This window comes from Salvelinus alpinus, chromosome 15, assembly GCF_045679555.1.
Source record: "Salvelinus alpinus chromosome 15, SLU_Salpinus.1, whole genome shotgun sequence".
NCBI classification, from domain to species: domain Eukaryota; kingdom Metazoa; phylum Chordata; class Actinopteri; order Salmoniformes; family Salmonidae; genus Salvelinus; species Salvelinus alpinus.
In genome coordinates, this window is record NC_092100.1 from 35,441,844 (window position 1) to 35,462,290 (window position 20,447).

Here is a 20,447-nt window from a genome sequence, read left to right on the forward strand (position 1 = left end):
CGGTGTATGTTTACTTAGATTTTGACCTTACGCCGATTAAGATAAGCAGAGTAAGGTGTTTACATGACTATTGCATAATCTGACTACTGCCATGGCCTAGTGGTTAGAGCGTTGGGCCAGTAACCGCAAAGGTTGCTAGATCAAATCCCTGAGCTGACAAGTTAAATATATGTTTTTCTGCCCCTGAGCAAGGCAGTTAACACACTGTTCCCTGGGCGCTGTGGATGTCGATTAAGGCAGCCCCCCGCACCTCTCTGATTCAGAGGGGTTGGGTTAAATGCGGAAGACACATTTCAGTTGAATGCATTCAGTTGTACAACTGACTAGGTATCCCCCTTTCCCTAATCAATTTAATATCAAAGTATTAACCTTTATTTAACTCGGAAAGTCAGTTAAGAACAAATTCTTATTTACAATGGTGGCCTACCCCGGCCAAACCCGGACGATGCTGGGCCAATTGTGCGCCGCCCTATGGGACTCCCAATCACGGCCGGATGTGATACAGCCTTGATTCGAACCTGGTGCATGTAAACGTACTCATGGACATATACTACAACTTCATATGAAACACTATTTGGTCAGTGTATCAAAGCATTCTATATTTACTCTAAGATATTTTCTAGAATGCTGATATTGTGTGTGTGTGTGTGTGTGTATGTGTATGTGTGTGTGTGTGTGTGTGTGTGTGTGTGTGTGTGTGTGTGTGTGTGTGTGTGTGTGTGTGTGTGTGTGTGTGTGTGTGTGTGTGTGTGTGTGTGTGTGTGTGTGTGTGTGTGTGTGTGTGCGTGTACGTGCGTGCGTGTGCGTGTGCGTGTGTGTGTGTGTGTGTATGTGTGGTCTCTAGATCGGCTGCAGTGTTCTCTTTCTGAGTGCTCTGATGTGATAGTGTAGTAAGGTTCAACCCTCCCACGGGACAGCGATTATCAGTTTATCAGCATCAGCTTAGCAAATCCCTCTCTCCTTCCTTGCCCCATCATTGTCTCCATCCCTCTCTTCCTGTGAAAACGCAGAGAGATCGATAGTCTTTATCTGACCTATAACACTATCTGCGTTCTACTAATGGCTCTATCAGCCATGTTCATGGGATTTTACAGTACGGTGCCAGAACTCTACCCTGATTTCGGATTGGATCAAAGATTCAGAGACTGTACCCGAATTGGATAGAAACTGCCAGCACAGACACACACACACACTCCTTTAGCTCAGTATATAGGGACTGCTTGATATGTGTTTAAACAGTAGACAGTAGTAAATAAACCATGTCTTTATGTTTCTATGTTGTCGTTCTTTATCTCCTTCCCTTTATGTCTCTGTTTCTCTGACGATTTCTTTCTTTTTGCTGTTCTTGTTGTTTGTTGTCTGTTGTCTCTACCCTCCTCTCCCTCCCCTGGACACTCAGACAAGTCATGGTAGTCCAGAACGCAAGGTAGTGTAGTGCTTCTCTGCTTCTCTCCTTCTCTTCTTCTCTCCATCTCTGCTTCTCTTCTTCTCTCCTTCGCTGCTCTCTTCTTCTTTGATTCGGTTCTTATCTGTTTCTATCCTTCCCTAATATTTTACTTCTCTGCTTCTCTTTTTCTCTGCTCTTTTCCTTCTCTCCTTCTCTGCTGCTATCCTTCTCTGCTCTCTTCCTGCTATCCTTCGCTGCTCTCCTCCTTCTCTGCTGCTATCCTCTGCTCTCTTCCTTCTCTGCTGCTATCCTCTGCTCTCCTCCTTCTCTGCTGCTATCCTCTGCTCTCTTCCTTCTCTGCTGCTATCCTCTGCTCTCTTCCTTCTCTGCTGCTATCCTCTGCTCTCTTCCTTCTCTGCTGCTATCCTTCGCTGCTCTCTTCCTTCTCTGCTGCTATCCTTCGCTGCTCTCTTCCTTCTCTGCTGCTATCCTCTGCTCTCTTCCTTCTCTGCTGCTATCCTTCGCTGCTCTCTTCCTTCTCTGCTGCTATCCTTCTCTGCTGATATCCTTCGCTGCTTTCTTCATTCTCTCCTTCTCCGCTCTTCTCCTTCTCTGCCTCTCCTTCTTTGCATTCTGTCTCTGTTTCTCTGCCCCTCTGTCTCCTACTTTCCTTCCCTCCCTCTTTTTCTCTCATTCTTGCCTTCTCTGGCTCTCTAATTATCTGCCTCTCTGCTTTCAGTCTGTTTTTTCCCCCTGCGTCAATGTGCAATGTGATTATCTGATTGTGCAGATGTAGCCAAGAACATTGCTGGGTTGAAATCAAAGTTGAAATGTGAAATCATTTCATGAGTCAGATGTGTTTTTCACCTCACCTTTATGCTCTCTGCTACTGGAGTGGAGCTGTGCCTTACAGTCAAATATTGATTCAACAAGACAAACATGCATACATCACTATTTCTTTGACTTTATTCTTGTTTCATGTTGTTATCCTGTCTAGCCAGGTGTCTATACACTACCGTTCAAAAGTTTGGGGTCACTTAGAAATGTCCTTGTTTTTGAAAAAAAAGCAAATTTTTTGTCCATTAACATAGTATCAAATTTATCAGAAATACAGTGTAGACATTGTTAATGCTGTAAATGACAATTGTAGCTGGAAACGGCAGATTTTTTTATGGAATACATTAGAGTGTCTAGTTTGAGAAACGGACTCCTCACAAGTCCTCAACTGGCAGGTTCATTAAATAGTACGCGCAAAACACCAGTCACAACGTCAACAGTGAAGAGGCGACTCCGGGATCCTGGCCTTCTAGACAGAGTCGTAAAGAAAATCCATATCTCAGACTGGCCAATAACAATAAAAGATTAAGATGGGAAAAAGAACACAGACACTGGACAGAGGAACTTTGCCTAGAAGGCCAGCATCCCGGAGTCGCCTCTTCACTGTTGACGTTGAGACTGGTGTTTTGCGGGTACTATTTAATGAACCTGCCAGTTGAGGACTTGTGAAGCGTCTGTTTCTCAAACTAGACACTCGAATGTACTTGTCCTCTTGCTCTGTTGTGCACCAGGGCCTCCCACTCCTCTTTTTTTGTTCTCTGAAGGGAGTAGTACACACCGTTCTTCAGTTTCTTAGCAATTTCTCGCATGGAATAGCTTTCATTTCTCAGAACAATAATAGACTGACGAGTTTCAGAAGAAAGTTATTTGTTTCTGGCCATTTTGAGCCCTTTAATCGAGCCCACAAATGCTGATGCTCCAGATACTCAACTAGTCTAAAGAATGCCAGTTTTATTGCTTCTTAAATTAGCACAACAATTTTCAGCTGTGCTATCATAATTGCAAAAGGGTTTTCTAAAGATCAATTAGCCTTTTAAAATGATAAACTTGGATTAGCTAACACAGCGTGCCATTGGAACACAGGAGTAATGGTTGCTGATTATGGGCCTCTGTACGCCTATGTAGATATTCCATCAACAATCTGCCATTTCCAGCTACAACAGTCATTTACAACATTAACAATGTCTACACTGTATTTCAGATCAATTTGATGATATTTTAATGGACAAGAAATGTGCTATTCTTTCAAAAACAAGGACATTTCCATGTGACCTCAAACTTTTGAATGGTGGTGTACATTTGACCCTCATCCAACATTTGCAAGACATCATGTACAATATATGATGATATAATTATATTGAATCAGATATTCAATTATCGACATCCTGCCATATCATCTTTATATCTATCATCAAATGTAATTTGGCAAAATCTACAATAAGGTGGACATATTAACATACAAAGACCACATCTGAGACTAAATGTGTTCCTTTGTTATGACATCATAGTGGTGAGAACAAGAGGAGGACCAAGTACGTTCAAAGGAGTCTGAACCCAGAGTGGAACCAGACCGTCATCTACAAGAACATACACCTGGAACAGGTAGGAACACACACACACACACACACGCACACGCGCGCACACGCACGCACACACAAAGCACCTACTAACGCATCCGTCACACACAAATCCACACACATCCACATTGAACATTATTTTGAATTAATTAATTTAGTTAGTCTTATTTCAAGTTGAATTGGTAGTTCTGAATCCTTGTGGATGTTCTGACTGTCTCTCTGCAGCCTCAGTACCCATTACCAATCCCTTGAAGCCCATAACACCACTCTCCTGGCTAGGTTTAACAACCCTCTCCACCCCTCATTCTGAGCCCTTACAGAATACTAATCACCAGCAAGAGAAAGAGAGAGACAGAGACTTCTTCATTCAACCTAACAGTAGCCCTTGGCTGCAATTTGAACCACTTAGGATGAGTGAAGTCTATCCTTACAGCGCTCTCTCTCAGTGGACAGTAGCATCTCAAGTCTAGTGGTTCTTCTGAGACTCTTCTCTCTATTCTGCCCAGTGAGGTTGTAACGCTGCAATATCACCCACTCACTCACTCACCCACTTCTCTGCCAAGCGTGCACACACACACACACACACACACACACACACACACACACACACACACACACACACACACACACACACACACACACACACACACACACACACACACACACACACACACACACACACACACACACACACACACACACACACACACAAACACACACACACAAACACACAAACACACAATCACAGAGTCCTCTGACAGGCTGGTGGAATGAGATTGGTCTGTGTGGGTGTTGTACTTGGCATAACTTGTTTAAATGCATTTGTTAATTTAATTATACTGTATATATCTCTCTCTGTCTCTATGTCTCTCTCTCTCTATCATTCTCTCCCATTCCCTATTTTCTCCCATCCATCTCACTCTCTCCCTCTCTCCTCCCTCCTCCCTCCTATCCCACTCTCTCTCAGCTGAAGAAGAAGACGCTGGAGGTGACAGTGTGGGATTATGACAAATCTTCCTCCAATGACTTCCTGGGAGAAGTGAGTGTCTCCAGAATCAGACACACTCTGGTTGGACCGTCACATACATTCACTTGAGTCGTCCCTTTACCCTAATGTCTCCTGATGTTTTTAAGTGTTCTCCAGCCAACAGAGGCTTATCATTTCAGCCTACCCTTCCCAATAAGACTTTATTCACTGGTAATTTGACGTTTTATCAGTCTGTAGAATGAATCCCATTGATCCTCTGCTAAATGGACAAGGAGCCTAATTATTTATAAAGCAGTATGATGGTATGTTTCAACATCACAGAACCCCATGTCTGAAAACGATTTACTCTGATTCCACGTATCTACAGTATATGTATTTGCTTACACATGCCTACTCTCTACCTCTCTCTCTCTCTCTCTCTCTCTCTCTCTCTCTCTCTCTCTCTCTCTCTCTCTTTCTGTCTGTCTCTGTCTGTCTTTCTCAATCTTTATCTCTCTCTCTCTCTCTCTCTCTCTCTCTCTCTCTCTCTCTCTCTCTCTCTCTCTCTCTCTCTCTCTCTCTCTCTCTCTCTCTCTCTCCAGGTGTTGATAGATCTGTCTAACACATCTCAGCTGGACAACACTCCTCGCTGGCTGCCTCTGAAGGAGCAGAGTGAGAGCATTGAGCATAGCAGAGCACACCACACCGCCCAGGGGCCTGGGGGGCCAGGAGCAGGGGCAGGGCCGGGACAGGAGCCCATAGCGGGGCAAGGACCAGGCAAGGACATGGGGCCAGGATTAGGACAAGGACAAGGCCTAATGCATGGACAGGGACAGAGACAGGGGCAGGGGCAGGTACTGTACAGTATTAACTGTCTACCATCTATCCTTTTCATAATGGATTGTATGTTTTATACACTCTTCGAAAAAATGGTTCCAAAAGGTTTATTTGCAGAGGGATAGTGTTCGACCAAGAACCATTTTGATTAGAAGAACCCTTTTTGGAAGACAAGGATTCTTTGTAAGGCAAAGGGTTCTTCTTAGAACGTCTTATTAGAACTGTTTTGGGAAGAAAGAGTTCTTTGATGATTTTTTGGAAGACAAGAAGGCCGTCAGGTCCATGTATTTGGACAGTGACACAATTTGTATCATTTTGGCTCTGTACGCCACCACAATGGATTTGAAAGGAAACAATCAAGATGTGCTTTAAGTGTAGACTTTAATCTTTAATTTAAGGGTTTTGTCAAAATTGTATGAACCGTGTAAGAATTACAACCCTATTTTAGGGGCTCAAAAGTAATTGGACAAGCTAACATAATCATAAATTAAATTGTGAGTTGAAATCCTTTGCAGTCAATGATTGCCTGAAGTCTGGAAGCCATAGACCTCACCAGATGCTGTGTTTCCTCCCTGGTGATGCTCTGCCATGCCTTTACTGCAGCTGTCTCCAGTTCCTGCTTGTTCATTGGGCGTTTTGCCTTCAGTTTTGACTTCAGCAAGTGAAATGCATGCTCAATTGGATTCAGGTCAGGTGATTGACTTGGCAAATGCAGAACATTCCACTTCTTTGCCTTAAAAAAGTATTGGGTTGCTTTCGCAGTATGCTTCGGCTCATTGTCCATCTGCACTGTGAAGCGCCGTCCAAGGAGTTTTGAAGCATTTGCCTGAATATGAGCAGATAATATAGCCCTAAACACTTCATAATTCATCCTGCTGCTTTTGTCAGCAGTCACATCATCAATAAATACAGGGAACCAGTTCCATTGGCAGCCATACATGCCCATGCCATAACACTATCTCCACCATGCTTCACAGATGAGGTGGTATGCTTCGGATCATGAGCAGTTCCTTCCCTTCTCCATACTCTTCTCTTCCCATCATTCTGGTACAAGTTGATCTTTGTCTCATCTGTCCATAGGATGTTGTTCCAGAACTGTACAGGCTTTTTAGATATTTTCTGGCAAACTCTAATCTGGTCTTCCTGTTTTTGAGGCTTACCAATGGTTTACATCTTGTGATAAACCCTCTGTATTTACTCTGGTGAAGTCTTCTCTTGACTGTTGAATTTGACACAGATACGCCTACCTCCTGGAGGGTGTTATTGATCTGGCCAACTGTTGTGAAGGGCTTTTTCTTCACCAGTGAGATAATTATTCTGTCATCCACCACAGTTAACCCACTGTTCCCCGGTAGGCCGTCATTGTAAATAATAATTTGTTCTTAATTGACTTGCCTAGTTAAATAAAGGTCAAATAAAATTAAAGTTGTTTTCCGTGGTCTTCCGGGCCTTTTGGTGTTCCTGAACTCACCAGTGGGTTCTTTCTTTTTAAGAATGTACCAAATAGTTGACTTGGCCACACCTAATGTTTTTGCTACCTCTCTGATGGGTTTGTTTTGATTTTTCAGCCTAATGATGGCTCGTTTTACTGGCAGTTACAGCTCTTTGGACTTCATATTGAGGGTTAACAGCAACAGATTCCAAATGAAAATGCCGCATTTGAAATCAACTCTAGACCTTTTATCTACTTACTTGTAAATTAACTAATGAGGGAATAACACACATCTGGCCATGGAACAGCTGAGCAGCTAATTGTCCAATTACTTTTAGTCCCTTAAAAAGGGGGGGACCACATATACAAAGTGCTGTAATTCCTACACCGTTCACATGACTTGGATGTAAATACCCTCAAATTAAAACTCTGCACTTTCAGCTTTTATTAATTATTTCATTTAAACTCCAATATGCTGTGGTAGACAGCTAAAATAATAATAACTTGGTCAATGTACAAATATTTATGGAACTGACTGTAGTACCATATACAGTATAATATTTCCCAGCATGCTCTATTGCAGGGAGACTTTAAGAAATAGTTTGTTTTACTTTAATATCTGTGTTTTTGCATGTACATTGATTGGTTGATTAATTTAATGCTACAGAAAGATAAATAACAGTTTTGTAACCTAATCCAATCTGTTATAAATGCATTTATTGCACCTGTTACTGAGATGGTTGTTCCTGTTTACTGTATGTGAGTGAGGTAGTCACAGTTAATGTTGTCTTCCCTACCCTGGCAGTCATTCTGAATGCAGGTTGCAGGTATCCTAACTCTGGCTTCCAATAGGAATTACACATCACTTTGCAAGTCAGCATAATGTGACTTGAATGCCTGATGTGGCCTGTAAACTAGGAGATTCCTGCCCTCAGAGAATGGCCTTGTGATATATGTAATGTAATGTCATGAATAATTTAATTTTAAAGGCTAATAAGGCTGGTGGAACTCTTCAAAGATAAAATGGTTCTCAGTAGAACCCCATTATTAACGGTTCTAAGAAGAACCTTTAGATAAAATGCTTCTTGGTAGAACCATATACAGGGGGTTCTTTGAAGAAACCTACATAGAGGGTTCTAGATAGAACCCTCTGTAAAGGGTTCGATCCAGCACCAAAAAGAGTTTCCCTATGGGGACAAACCGAAGAACCCTGTATGGTTCTACTTAGCACCTTTTCTTCTAAGAGTGTATGTTTGCCTTAATGATGTAAGATGATATATTATAATGCATATAAAGCACATTGAATTAAATGTAAACCTATTGACAGATGGAGGAGTGCCTTGAGTCCCCCAAGAATTCTGTGATAAAGAGCAGAAGCCACGGGATCTTCCCTGACCCAGCAAAAGGTAAGAGCCTCTTCCAGCTGCTTAATTGTGTGGTTTAGCCACCCTGTTACTTTACTGTTTTTCTTCTTGTCTGTTTTGCTGATTGCCACTCTGTTGTCATAGTGATATAACATGTAGTCATGGTGACAGTTTTACGAATGGCTACTCAGCTGTCACAATTATACTTTTAGTGCCAGTCACTTCTTTGGCTCAGTGCCATCCATATTGTGGGGTCCTGACCCATAGACTAGAGGCACAGTACAAATGTCTAACTACTACATGGTGCATTTATTGAATTTTACAGTAAAGACACTTTAAAGACATTCCCTTTCTTTCCTCTATCCATCTACTCTCTCTCCCTTCCTCCCCCCTCCCTCCCAGACATGCAGATGGTGACTCTAGAGAAGTCCCACAGTAGTCCCGGCAGCTCTAAGTCATCGTCAGATGGCCAGCTTCGTTCCCACGGTCCGTCCCGCAGCCAGAGCAAGAGCAGTGTCACGCAGGCCCACCTGGAGGATGCTGGGATAGCTATTGCTGCCGCAGAGGCCGCTGTGCAACAAGCCCGCCTCCAACCGAGTAATCTACACCCCTTCCTGTGACACACTTCCTCTCTGTTCCACAACGCATGCTAGCTCATCTTCTCTCCATTTATCTCTCCTCCTGTTCTATTACTCTGTTCTAGCCTTCTGATTGGTTCTTTTAAGCAAATAGTGGGTTCCTATAATTAGGCGAACAGTTCTATGTTGTTAGGTTTTCTTGTTTGCTCCAGTGGTGCAACAGCCACTGATCGCCAGAGTTCATCACTAAAGCATTGCTGGGGAAAGTTGGCCAAAACACAATTTCCTTTACATCATACATACATCAGAGACACTCACAGCAGCCCAGAGTATGCACAGAAAGAATACAGGACAGAGAAGGTAACAGACACAGTTCAGCCACTCCTGTCTCTTCTCTAGAGTGAAGATATATGTCTAGATATATGAGTGGTTTTTACTCTCCCCCAGTGTGATCCCCTGTCCGTCCTCCACGTCTATAAACCATGCTAAGGATAGCAAACACTCATTATTCAATCTATGGGCCCTTCAGTCACTTCTGGACAGAGCTTGACTCCAAGTTGTGGCATACAGTCCCCCCCTCCTGGTGTTTGTTTGGTTCTCTGGACCACTCCCCCCAACAACTAACCTAGAAGAGGTCAAGCACCCGTGTGTGTGTGTGTGTGTGTGTGTGTGTGTGTGTGTGTGTGTGTGTGTGTGTGTGTGTGTGTGTGTGTGTGTGTGTGTGTGTGTGTGTGTGTGTGTGTGTGTGTGTGTGTGTGTGTGTGTGTGTGTGTGTGTGTGTGTGTGTGTGTGTGTGTGACCCCTGACCCCTAAGCTGGTTCAATGTAACAATACACACACCCTGAGATGTACAGTCTACCACTACCCCTTGATGAGATTTAAAAACGCCACCTGACACTGACCAAACACACCAGCAAGTACAGACACAGCAGCACGGGGGTCAAAGGGCAACAGGAAACTGACTCTGCACTCACTGCCCAATTAGAGTACAGACAGGAGTCAGCTGACCTTCAGGGGAACGGCAGTGTCTAGGGAAGGTGAGACAACAGGCCAGGAGTGTAGATATTTTTAATCAAAAGAAGTACATATGACCTCACTAATCAAACTAAATGCCATTCTCTCCTCTAGAGAACCATGCTCTCAGTAAGGACCATAATACAACTTCATGATGATGTAAACCATTGAGAGCTCAGATAAATATGTGTAAATAGTCAAAAACTTCTCAATAGCTGCTTTGGTATTTGTACCCTTGCATTGAAGAACCATACTGTATGTGCATTTTTACCACACTACACTGTCAAATATTTTGTTTATACGACATCAAGAGATATCATCACACTTCTCTCTCTGCTTGTGTTTTATCTCATACTTCTTTTCCATACTTTTTTATAATGAGTCATGAAGTCAATCAAATGTTTTTCAAAATGCACATATATGGTTCTTCGTCTGCAGGATGAATTCATTTAAATTCATAGTAAATGTACAAATCTATTCAAGTAATTACCATAACTATTATTTTATCACCACTCTTCTCTGTTTCTGAATTAGTATTATATTTCCGTTACCCGTACTTTGCTTTTACATCAATGTTTATTCCTTGGTTTCCATGTTTCAATGTTTCATCTAGGTATAATGCTTTATTAGCATGTATGAGCCTTTATAATGTCTTATAGAACGCCTATATGTTTTTTCTCTCTATGCATAACATTTTCAACCGTCTCAAACTGGCTGTTTTTTAGTTGGGATCATTATGAGATTGTTAAAAGACATTATAAAGGGGCCATACATGCTCATGACAAGGTATTATAGCTACAGTGCCTGTAGAAAATGTACACCCCTTAAATGTACACCCCATTTTGTTGTGTCAGTGCCTTTCATGCATTTAAATAAGGATCCCCCCCCATGTATCTACACACCATATTTTTTGTGTGTTTGAAAAAAAGTGTATATTAAACATGCAAAACTGAAATATCATAATTGGATTAGTCTCCACCCACTGAGGTAATACTTGGTGGAAGCACCTTTCGCAGCAATTACAGCTGTGAGTCTGTTGGGATAGGCCTCTACCAACTTTGCACACTTAGATTTGATAATATTTTACCATTCTTCTTTACAAAACTGTTCAGGCGCTGTCAAGTTCATGCCACAAATTATTGATTGGATTTAGGTCAGAGCTCTGACTGGGCCACTCAAGGACGTTTACCTTTTTTTCCTTAGCCACTCCACTGTAGCTTTGGCTGTGTGCTTTAGGTTATTGTCATGCTGAAAGATAAACTTCAATCCCAGTTTCAGCTTTCTTGCAGAGGGCAGCAGGTTTTCTTCAATTACTTTTCTTTTTGTTTTGTCAGATCACACAACTTTTTGCCACATGGATACAGAATGTACTTGCTCTGTCATCCAGTTTGGATGGATGTCCTGATCTAGGCAGGGTCTTGGTGGTGCCATACACCTTCCACTTCTGATGAATCATCTAGACCATGCTCCAAGGGATCTTCAAGGCCTTTGGAAATATTTTCATACCCATACCTAAATCTGTGCCTTTCCACAACTTTGTCACATAATTATTTTGAAAGCTCCTTGGTGCTCATGGTTGAGTGTTTGCTTTGCAATTCACTACCCAGAAGAGGGAAGAGAGAGTAGAGTATAGCAGAGTATTACTTTAGAAATCTAAACTTGGTCAATTGTTTTATCACAGCATGCATCATCAATGATTTACAACGACAGGACATGCAGCAATGACCAACACATGATAAACGAAACATATTATGACACATAAAGACACATGCACCCTACTGTCCCTCAAAGAATAGTCAGATTCCAGTGCTGTTTTCTATCCTACTCTGGGGAAAAACAGGCAACATTTTCCAATAGGAAGATCTCAGTTACACTCAATCAATCTGTGGAACATCTGGGCAGGATTAACCTGCTACTAAAGCTGCTCCTGTGTTGCATTAGAGTGCTGTGGAGTGGGTGTGTGTCATTGTACATGACCATATGTGTTTTTACTTGCAGCCTTTTTATGAACATGTCCTGCATTGATTCCAGGCTGCAGCCAATTGTAGCACTGGCTTTGTTAATGATTTTGTCATGCTTGTTAAAGTCTTCCTTAGCTAAACTGTTGAATTTATCCTGAAATCACGTTATTCACTACAATTTAACACAGGTGGAGAACAATTAACTTGGTGTGTGATTTTGAAGGTGATTGGTTACACCTGAGCTAATTTAGGATCGCTATTACAAGGGCGGTGGACACTTATCCAAACAAGGTATTTCAGTTTCTTCATTCTTTTTTAAAACTGGGAAGTTGTTTAGATCAATGGGGGGGAAAGCGATATTAATTACAGGCTATAAGGCAACAAAAGGTGAAAGGGAATGTAGAGTTTCTATAGGCACTATAATAATGGATTCTAATATATGTTATAACCGCTAACGGGGAACCAAAAATACACTTTGACCCCCAGGTGTAGCTGCAAAATTTGCATATACATCTAGTAATAACAGTGTTTTATACTATAGTAAAATGGATCTCACTTTCTCTCCCTCGTACACACACACACACACACACACACACACACACACACACACACACACACACACACACACACACACACACACACACACACACACACACACACACACACACACACACACACACACACACACACACACACACACACACACACACACAGTCATTCTATGCTCTCTCACTCTGTCTCTTTCCCCCACCCCTCTGTAGGACCAGGCCACAGGTTGGGGGATGTGTCGGGGCCGGTGGTGTCCTCAGCCCCCAATCTGCTGGAGGGGTATGGGGGTCTGGATGGAGAAGAGGGGGCTGGCACAGGGGTCGACAGCGCCATTTTCCAGGTCCCACGCATGTGAGTAAATAGCCTGTTTGTGGGGTGTGTGTGTCTGTTCCCCAGTCTGCCCTGTACGGAGATTGTGCGCGCCTGGTATCCAAACATATATGGCTTGAGATGCGGACACTGGTTGAATGTGTGTAGCAAGCTACCTAGTTTAAATATCAATAGTAGTGACACAGCAGCTGCAGTATAACATTTGATTTACATCATCATCAATATGATTGGTTGGATAATAGCCTGTGCGTAGCAGAGAGGCAGAAAGACATAGAGAGGAGCGGCTGCATCTACGACCCTCCAATCCAACTCCCTTCTGTAGTCGGGAGTTGCACATGTTTTTCAGGGCACCAGCAACGCAGGTAGTTTAGACTGTAGTTAACCACTGTATACTGAAATATCCACACAAGCCCCGAGCCAGCCAGCCACATACTGTATCATTAGAAGAGGGTCTTTTCTCATTTTGAGCACCTGCCCCCTGAAAGGTCTGTGGCACGGCCCTGGTGTAGATGATCTATCACATACCACTTTGTCGTCTGTGTTTCTAAGTGAAATATGTGTTTACCAACAGAGGGAAGACCATCCCCAACGGCATTGACAAGTCTAGAGGACTGCCACTCTCGCTATCAGACAATGAGGGTAAGACTGTGTGTGTTTGTGTGTGTGTGTACTTGTTTTCCTACCTTATCAGGACCCCAATGTCACAACAATTCACCCAAATGTCCTGACAAAGAATTAAAAACAATAACCTTTTTTCTCAATTTGTTCAAATGCTATTTTAAGCTTAAGGTTTAGGGTTTTGCTGTTAAGGTTAAGTTTAGTGTTAGGATTTTTGGGGTTAAGGTTAGGGTTAGGTTAAGGGTAGAGTTAGGTTTAGGGGTTAGGGAAAATAGGATTTTTAATAGTAAAAATAGGTTACTACCACAAAAATAAAGTTGTGTATGTGTGTGACTCCTTATAAGCTTTGTCTTCATATGTATGCCATCTACTGGCCTGAACACGACATAACACCAACAGGCATAATAGGCCTACCTCTAAATGCAAACCTGGTCCCCTGGACAGAAAGTAACTATATATCTCTCTGTGTGTCATAACTATATCTAGGATTCAGATAGCTCAGCTGTCATGGTTGCTCCTCTCTCCAGTAGAAACTGGAGAGAGGAGAGTCCTGCCATGGGTCTATTTTGGTGCAGGCAGTGTGTCAGTGTTGAATAATTTACAGCAACAGAGAGGAAGGGTGTGTGTATCTCACCATTACTATGTCTGTCTGTCTTTCTCTCTCAATTCAATTCAATTTTAGGGGCTTTATTTGCATGGGAAACATATGTTTACAATGCCAAAGAAACTGAAAAAGATAATAAACAAAAGTGAAATAAACAATAAAAAATGAACAGTAAACATTACACTTACAAAAGTATATACAGTGTTGTAATGATGTGCAAATAGTTAAAGTACAAATGGGACAATATATAAATATAGGTTGTATTTACAATGGTGTTTGTTCTTCATTGGTTGCCCTTTTCTTCTGGCAGCAGGTCACAAATCTTGCTGCTGTGTAGCACACTGTGCTATTTCACCCAATAGATATGGGAGTTTATCAAAATTTGAATATTTTTTAAAATTCGTTGTGGGTCTGTGTAATCTGAGTGAAATATGTGTCTCTAATATGGTCTATTACGTATAATAATACACTTGGCAGGAGGTTAGAAAGTGCAGCTCAGTTTCCACCTCATTTTGTGTCTTTCTTGAGAGCCAGGTCTGCTTTCGGCGGCCTTTCTCAATAGCAAGGCTATGCTCACTGAGTCTTTACATAGTCAAACATTTCCTTTTCTGGGGCAGTCACAGTGCTTTTCTGCCACTGTGTACTCTCTGTTTAGTGCCAAATAGCATTCTAGTTTGCTCAGTTTTTTTGGTAAATTCTTTCCAACGAGTCAAGTAATTATCTTTTTGTTTTCTCATGATTTGGTTGGGTCTAAATGTGTTGCTGTCCTGGGGCTCTGTGGTGTCTGTTTGTAAACAGAGTCCCAGGACCAGCTAGCTTAGGGGGCTCTTCTCAAGGTTCATCTCTCTGTAGGTGATGGCTTTGTTATTGAAGGGTTGGGAATTGCTTCCTTTTAGGTGATTGTAGAATTTAACAGCTCTTTTCTAGATTTTGGTAATTAGTGGGTATCAGCCTAATTCTGCTCTGCATGCATTATTTGGTGTTTTACGTTGTACACTGAGGATATTTTTGCAGAATTCTGCATGCATAGTCTTAACTTGGTGTTTGTCCCATTTTGTGAATATTTGGTTGGTGAGCAGACACCAGACCTCATAACCATAAATGGCAATGGGTTCTATAACCAATTCAAGTATCTCTCTCTCTCTCTCTCTCTGCCTCGCCTCCCCCTCCTGCCCTTCTCTCCTCTCCTCCCCTCCTCCTACCTCTCCCCCTTCTCCCCCAGGGGGTGGGGGTAAGACCCAGATGATGGGGGAGATCAAGGTGGCTTTGAAGAAGGAGGTGAAACAAGAGGGAGACCAGCTGGTCCTGGAGGTTCTACAGTGTAGAAACATCACTTACAAGTTCAAGAGCCCAGACCACCTACCAGGTGTGTGTGTGTGTGTGTGTGTGTGTGTGTGTGTGTGTGTGTGTGTGTGTGTGTGTGTGTGTGTGTGTGTGTGTGTGTGTGTGTGTGTGTGTGTGTGTGTGTGTGTGTGTGTGTGTGTGTGTGTGTGTGTGTGTGTGTGTGTGTGTGTGTGTGTGTGTGTGTGGCCAGGAATATTAAACAAACAAACATTTTACCGATAGGGGCCATTTTTGTTAGTCACCACGAGGTCAAATGCTATTTTTAGGGGGTTTAGGGTTAAGGTTAGAATTCGTCTCAGGGTTAGAATTACGTTAAAGGTTGAGGTTAGGGTTAGGGTTAGTACGGGCTAGGGTTAGGGGTTAGGGAAAATAGGATTTTGAATGGGACTGAATTGTGTGTCCCCACAAGGTTAGCTGTACAAGACTGTGCACCTGTGCTTGTCTGTCTGTCTGCCTCACTGACTGTCTGACTGTGTGTCTCTCTGTAGATCTCTATGTGAAGCTGTACGTTGTTAATGTGGCGACTCAGAAGAGGATCATCAAGAAGAAGACAAGAGTGTGTCGACACGACAGAGAACCCTCCTTCAACGAGACCTTTAGGTTTAGCCTCAACCCCACCGGACACTCCCTGCAGGTAACAAACATATGTCTAATATACCCTTTTACTCTGGTTTCCTGCTTCATTCAGACTGTTAATTGTTCTAATAGGCTCGTGTGTGTGTGTCTGTGTGTGTTTAATACTTGTAATTCTTGTACTTTTCACACACACACACATTAAATTGTTGTTTTACTATCCCTGAGGAGACCAAACAATTGATTCCCATTCAAAATCTTAACCCTAACCTTATCCCTAAACCCCTTACCCTAAACCTAACTTTTAAACTCTAACCCTAATTGTAACCCTAATCCTAATTGTAACCCTAAACCAAACCCCTAAACCTTTTTTCTTGTGGGGACTGGCGAAATGTCCCCATTTGTCTGAGTGTTCCTTGTTTTGCTATCCTTGGAAGGACTTCTGGTCCCCACAAGGATAGTAAAACCAAACACATGCTCGCACACACAGAAACAAACAAACAAACAAACAAACATAAACACACACCACACACACTGGATACCCACTACAAGTATGTGTATGTTCTCTCCTGTCCCCAGTTGTTCCTGGTGTCTAACGGAGGTAAGTTTATGAAGAAGACCCTGATAGGAGAGGCCTACATCTGGCTGGACAAGGTGGACATGAGGAAGAGGGTGGTCAGCTGGCACAAGCTGCTGGTCAATTCCACACACAACCAGTCCTGAGAGTTCAACTTAAGGTCACAGAGAGGTCAACCAGAGGTCAGTGAAGGTCAATGAATAGTATTGGTCAGTGCTTGCTCGTAGAGGACGAAAAAGAGGAAAAGGGATATGAGTTGCGTTACAGAGTACCCTGCATCTCCTTTGTGTTATTTTATATGGAAAGAAGAGAGCGAGGAAGGAAGGAAGGAAGGAAGGAAGGAAGGAAGGAAGGAAGGAAGGAAGGAAGGAAGGAAGGAAGGAAGGAAGGAAGGAAGGAAGGAAGGAAGGAAGGAAGGAAGGAAGGAAGGAAGGAAGGAAGGAAGGAAGGAAGGAAGGAAGGAAGATGGCCTATCCCCTCACACTGCCATAAATGGACTGTACCCTGATTCTTTATTGGATAGTAACAGCCAGAGACTCAACCCTGATTTCTGAATGGACCAAATATTCAGAGACTGTACCCGGATTGGATAGAGACTGCCAGCACACACACACACACACACACACACGCACGCACGCACACATACACATACACACACACACACACACACACACACACACACACACACACACACACACACACGCACGCACGCACGCACACACACACACACACACACACACACACACACACACACACACAGAGGAATGAAGAAGTCCCCTTATCTGCTGTAAGAGGATACACACATCTCACAATCTCCCAGCTCTCTGCTGGACATGTCGGATGCAAAACCTGACGTCAATCAGGACTGTGCAGCAATACCACAGAGTAATTCCCATGCCAGAACTACTCCTTTCTGTTTTGTCTGGATCTGATGCTGCTGTCTATGGTTTATCATAGCCTCCACGTTAAGATCTTTGTGATCTGTGAATCTGTCAGTCAGTCAGTCAGTGGGGTGCAAATTAATGTATTTGTTTTTTGTCCTGGGCTGCTTGACAAAGTATGGAATGTTTGTTGTATGATACTATTCGTGTAATGTAAAAAAAAAAAAAGGTTTATGTACATTGAAAATCTATGGTTGATATTGCAGTAACTGAAGCTGACATTATCTGAACACTTCAGTCCAGTAGGTGGCGGTAATCCCCATTACAGTTAGTTGTCAACCGCCATAAAACTAAAGTGTTAATGTACATTCAGATGTAGATAGATATATGTCTGAATATGAATCATATCAAAGACACAGTGTACAGAGAAATGTTATTTATGAACATAGAGTTTATAACAATAAAACATACAGATATTGCAGATGATGCGAGGGGTCTCCTCATGTGCAGTTTATTCTAAAGACTAAATGTATTCTGTACAGAAGAAGGTATGTATGGAAGGAGCACAGACAATCCAATCACTTTAGCTCTGATGTTATGCAGTTATACTGGGTGTTAGTCATTGGAAAAAATAGGAAAATGCAGTTCAACTGGGGAATGTGGAACTCATTTTACAACTGAGACATTAGAGAGGAGAACTACTACATGGATATCCCTCCTCTTACAGGTGGTGAGAAGAGAACAGATAGAAAGGGGATGTCAGGTCCCTTCCTCTTCAAACTATCCCCTATTATGTCCTGAATGTTACTCACTGAGGAAGATCATATGATTTTACTGGACCCATCTGACTTGATATTTTTGTGTTGTCTTTCACACACGTGACTGGAGGCTTAAACAATAGCTTTGGTTTGAGAGAGAAACCTGGATTGCTGGCCACTTTGCCCGACCTGCAATCGGACAGAGGGATGTGTAGCGTCTCTCTGGTGAAGTGCTCTGCTCACCTGTCTGGGCCGCTCACCTGTTCTATGTCAAAGCAACAGGTAAACACACCTGTCCTCTCGGTGTGTGCCATCACAGTCTGGTTCTCTATGCTGTGTGTGTGTGTGTTAATGTCATCACATCACACAATGTGTGGTTTGTTTAATAACAGAACATCCAACCTCATGCTGTACACAGTACACTGTAAATTGTACACTGTGCAGTCGGTGTCCGTGTAAGTGGAGGTAATGCAACAACACAGTGAACCAGCCTGTGGCACTGCCTCTGCTCAATGCTCTAAGTCATTACCTATGGCCCAGTCATCACATATGGCCGGGACATGCTGATACACACTTATATACAGTATAGGTCAATGTTACTGTCAGTCATCACTATAGTAGCCTGGTTTTCATCTCGGTTCAGCTATTACATTCCATTCCTTGTACTCTGTGTCTTTGGTAAATGACAGTAGTGGCAGGGAGTGGAATATTAGCTAAAAAGATTGGTACCCAGACTATGAATATGGTGCATCATAGTAAACAACATCACCAGGTGACCCAAGAGACCTACTACCCTCAACCCGACTGCTAGTGACTAGGCATATCACTGAGGAACTAGGGGTGACAGATGCAATTTCCTAATACATAAAGTCCATATCAGAGGCTCGAAATGCAGACACTGAGTCAAGATGTCAGAATGTTCATAAAACAAAAAATAAACATGATTTTAAAGAAAGGTAAAAAGGTTTTACAAAAATTATATTGTTGTGCCAACCTTATTTTGTAAGCAAACCCATTGGTTCTGTTGAAGTAATTCTATGCAACATAGACTTTGTGTTTGAATGCATTTTCTTAACAAGTAATATCAGTGAACATTGCGTCTGAAAATATGTATCTTATGAAGAGAATTTTGATTTATATATTATTAAAGAAAAATATAAAAAAATATAGATACATTTTTTTACTACCTGTATACAATCATATACATCAAGCTTGTGCACTTTAGTATTACATTGTTGACTGATTTCCTTGTTCCGTGTAAAGTGTCATAACATGCAAGTTGAAGTGGCTGTTCCAATTAGTGTCTTTATGTTGAGATGATTTTGAGTTTGTGATGTATGAAGGAGTTCATACAAAACTGTTTTTGATTTACATGGCAAAAGAAAAACTCAAACTAAATCTACAATCACAGACAATTTAAGGTACATATTGCTTCATATCTGAGGAGACACCATCAAACCGTATGGTTGATATAACCACCAACACATGTATGTATAAATCCATGATGATCAGTCCGAGAAGAATTATGAGGTCATTTTCAAAGCCCAACTCCAGGTTTGTCCCCCATTCATGTTCTCCTCAGATTACACTCAGCTAGATTGTCAATATCCATTGTCGCTCAGTCCGTTCCTAGTAACCATGAAACCAATCAAACGTGTGTATCTGTGAGGGGTGTGAATGTGGCGTACTCATCTGATCTATGTAAATATAAAGTGTTTTTATTTTCTACAGAGATTGATTGTTCGTATTGTCTGAGGTTTGAGCATGTGAGTGTAAAACAAAAATACAAAAAACTTAAAACCTGTCTGTCTGTCTGTCTGTCTCTAGTGGTGTGTGTGAGAAGGTGATTATGTGATCTGACCGTGCGTTGTCAACCCATGGGTGTCTGACTGTAAAACTATGTCAAAGATGCCCAGCCAACCAGAGGGGACAAATCTACTCCATTTCAGTTGTCTGAGACTTCCTGTTATCACACTGGATGTTGCATGTCTGTCAATATTTTGCTTCCAGATATGTTCAAAAAGAGGGAGATAATATGTATAGATTTATCGGAAGTTGTATGCCGACTGTATAAAGATTATGCTTGTAAAATGGTCTTGTTTTTCACTCAGTGTAAAAATGGGGAATCTATCGTTCTGGTTTTGTGGTTGTACACAGGATGTGTTAAGATATTATTATGCAAATTGTGCTGTAAAAAACGGCTGTTTCCCTAAAATCTAAAGAATAAATATAAAAAGAGATTTATTCCACAACCTAAAA

At 42.1% G+C, this 20,447-nt stretch overlaps 1 protein-coding gene across 5 annotated transcripts in view; it reads left to right on the forward strand.

The window, feature by feature from the left end:
* Positions 1 to 20,447, forward strand: part of LOC139539969 (protein piccolo-like) — a 119,085-nt gene extending 98,638 nt beyond the window's left edge. For 3 of the 5 annotated variants that reach the window (XM_071343422.1, XM_071343424.1, XM_071343425.1), the window contains 11 exons: positions 1,400 to 1,426; positions 3,733 to 3,826; positions 4,769 to 4,840; positions 5,371 to 5,622; positions 8,365 to 8,443; positions 8,804 to 8,998; positions 12,716 to 12,854; positions 13,405 to 13,472; positions 15,278 to 15,421; positions 15,888 to 16,033; positions 16,552 to 20,447. In XM_071343422.1, the coding sequence (XP_071199523.1) occupies positions 1,400 to 1,426; positions 3,733 to 3,826; positions 4,769 to 4,840; positions 5,371 to 5,622; positions 8,365 to 8,443; positions 8,804 to 8,998; positions 12,716 to 12,854; positions 13,405 to 13,472; positions 15,278 to 15,421; positions 15,888 to 16,033; positions 16,552 to 16,695 (1,360 nt within the window). In that variant the 3' untranslated portion in view covers positions 16,696 to 20,447. The remainder of the gene's footprint in view (positions 1 to 1,399; positions 1,427 to 3,732; positions 3,827 to 4,768; positions 4,841 to 5,370; positions 5,623 to 8,364; positions 8,444 to 8,803; positions 8,999 to 12,715; positions 12,855 to 13,404; positions 13,473 to 15,277; positions 15,422 to 15,887; positions 16,034 to 16,551) is intronic. The other 2 variants (XM_071343423.1, XM_071343426.1) reach the window with 1 other exon arrangement.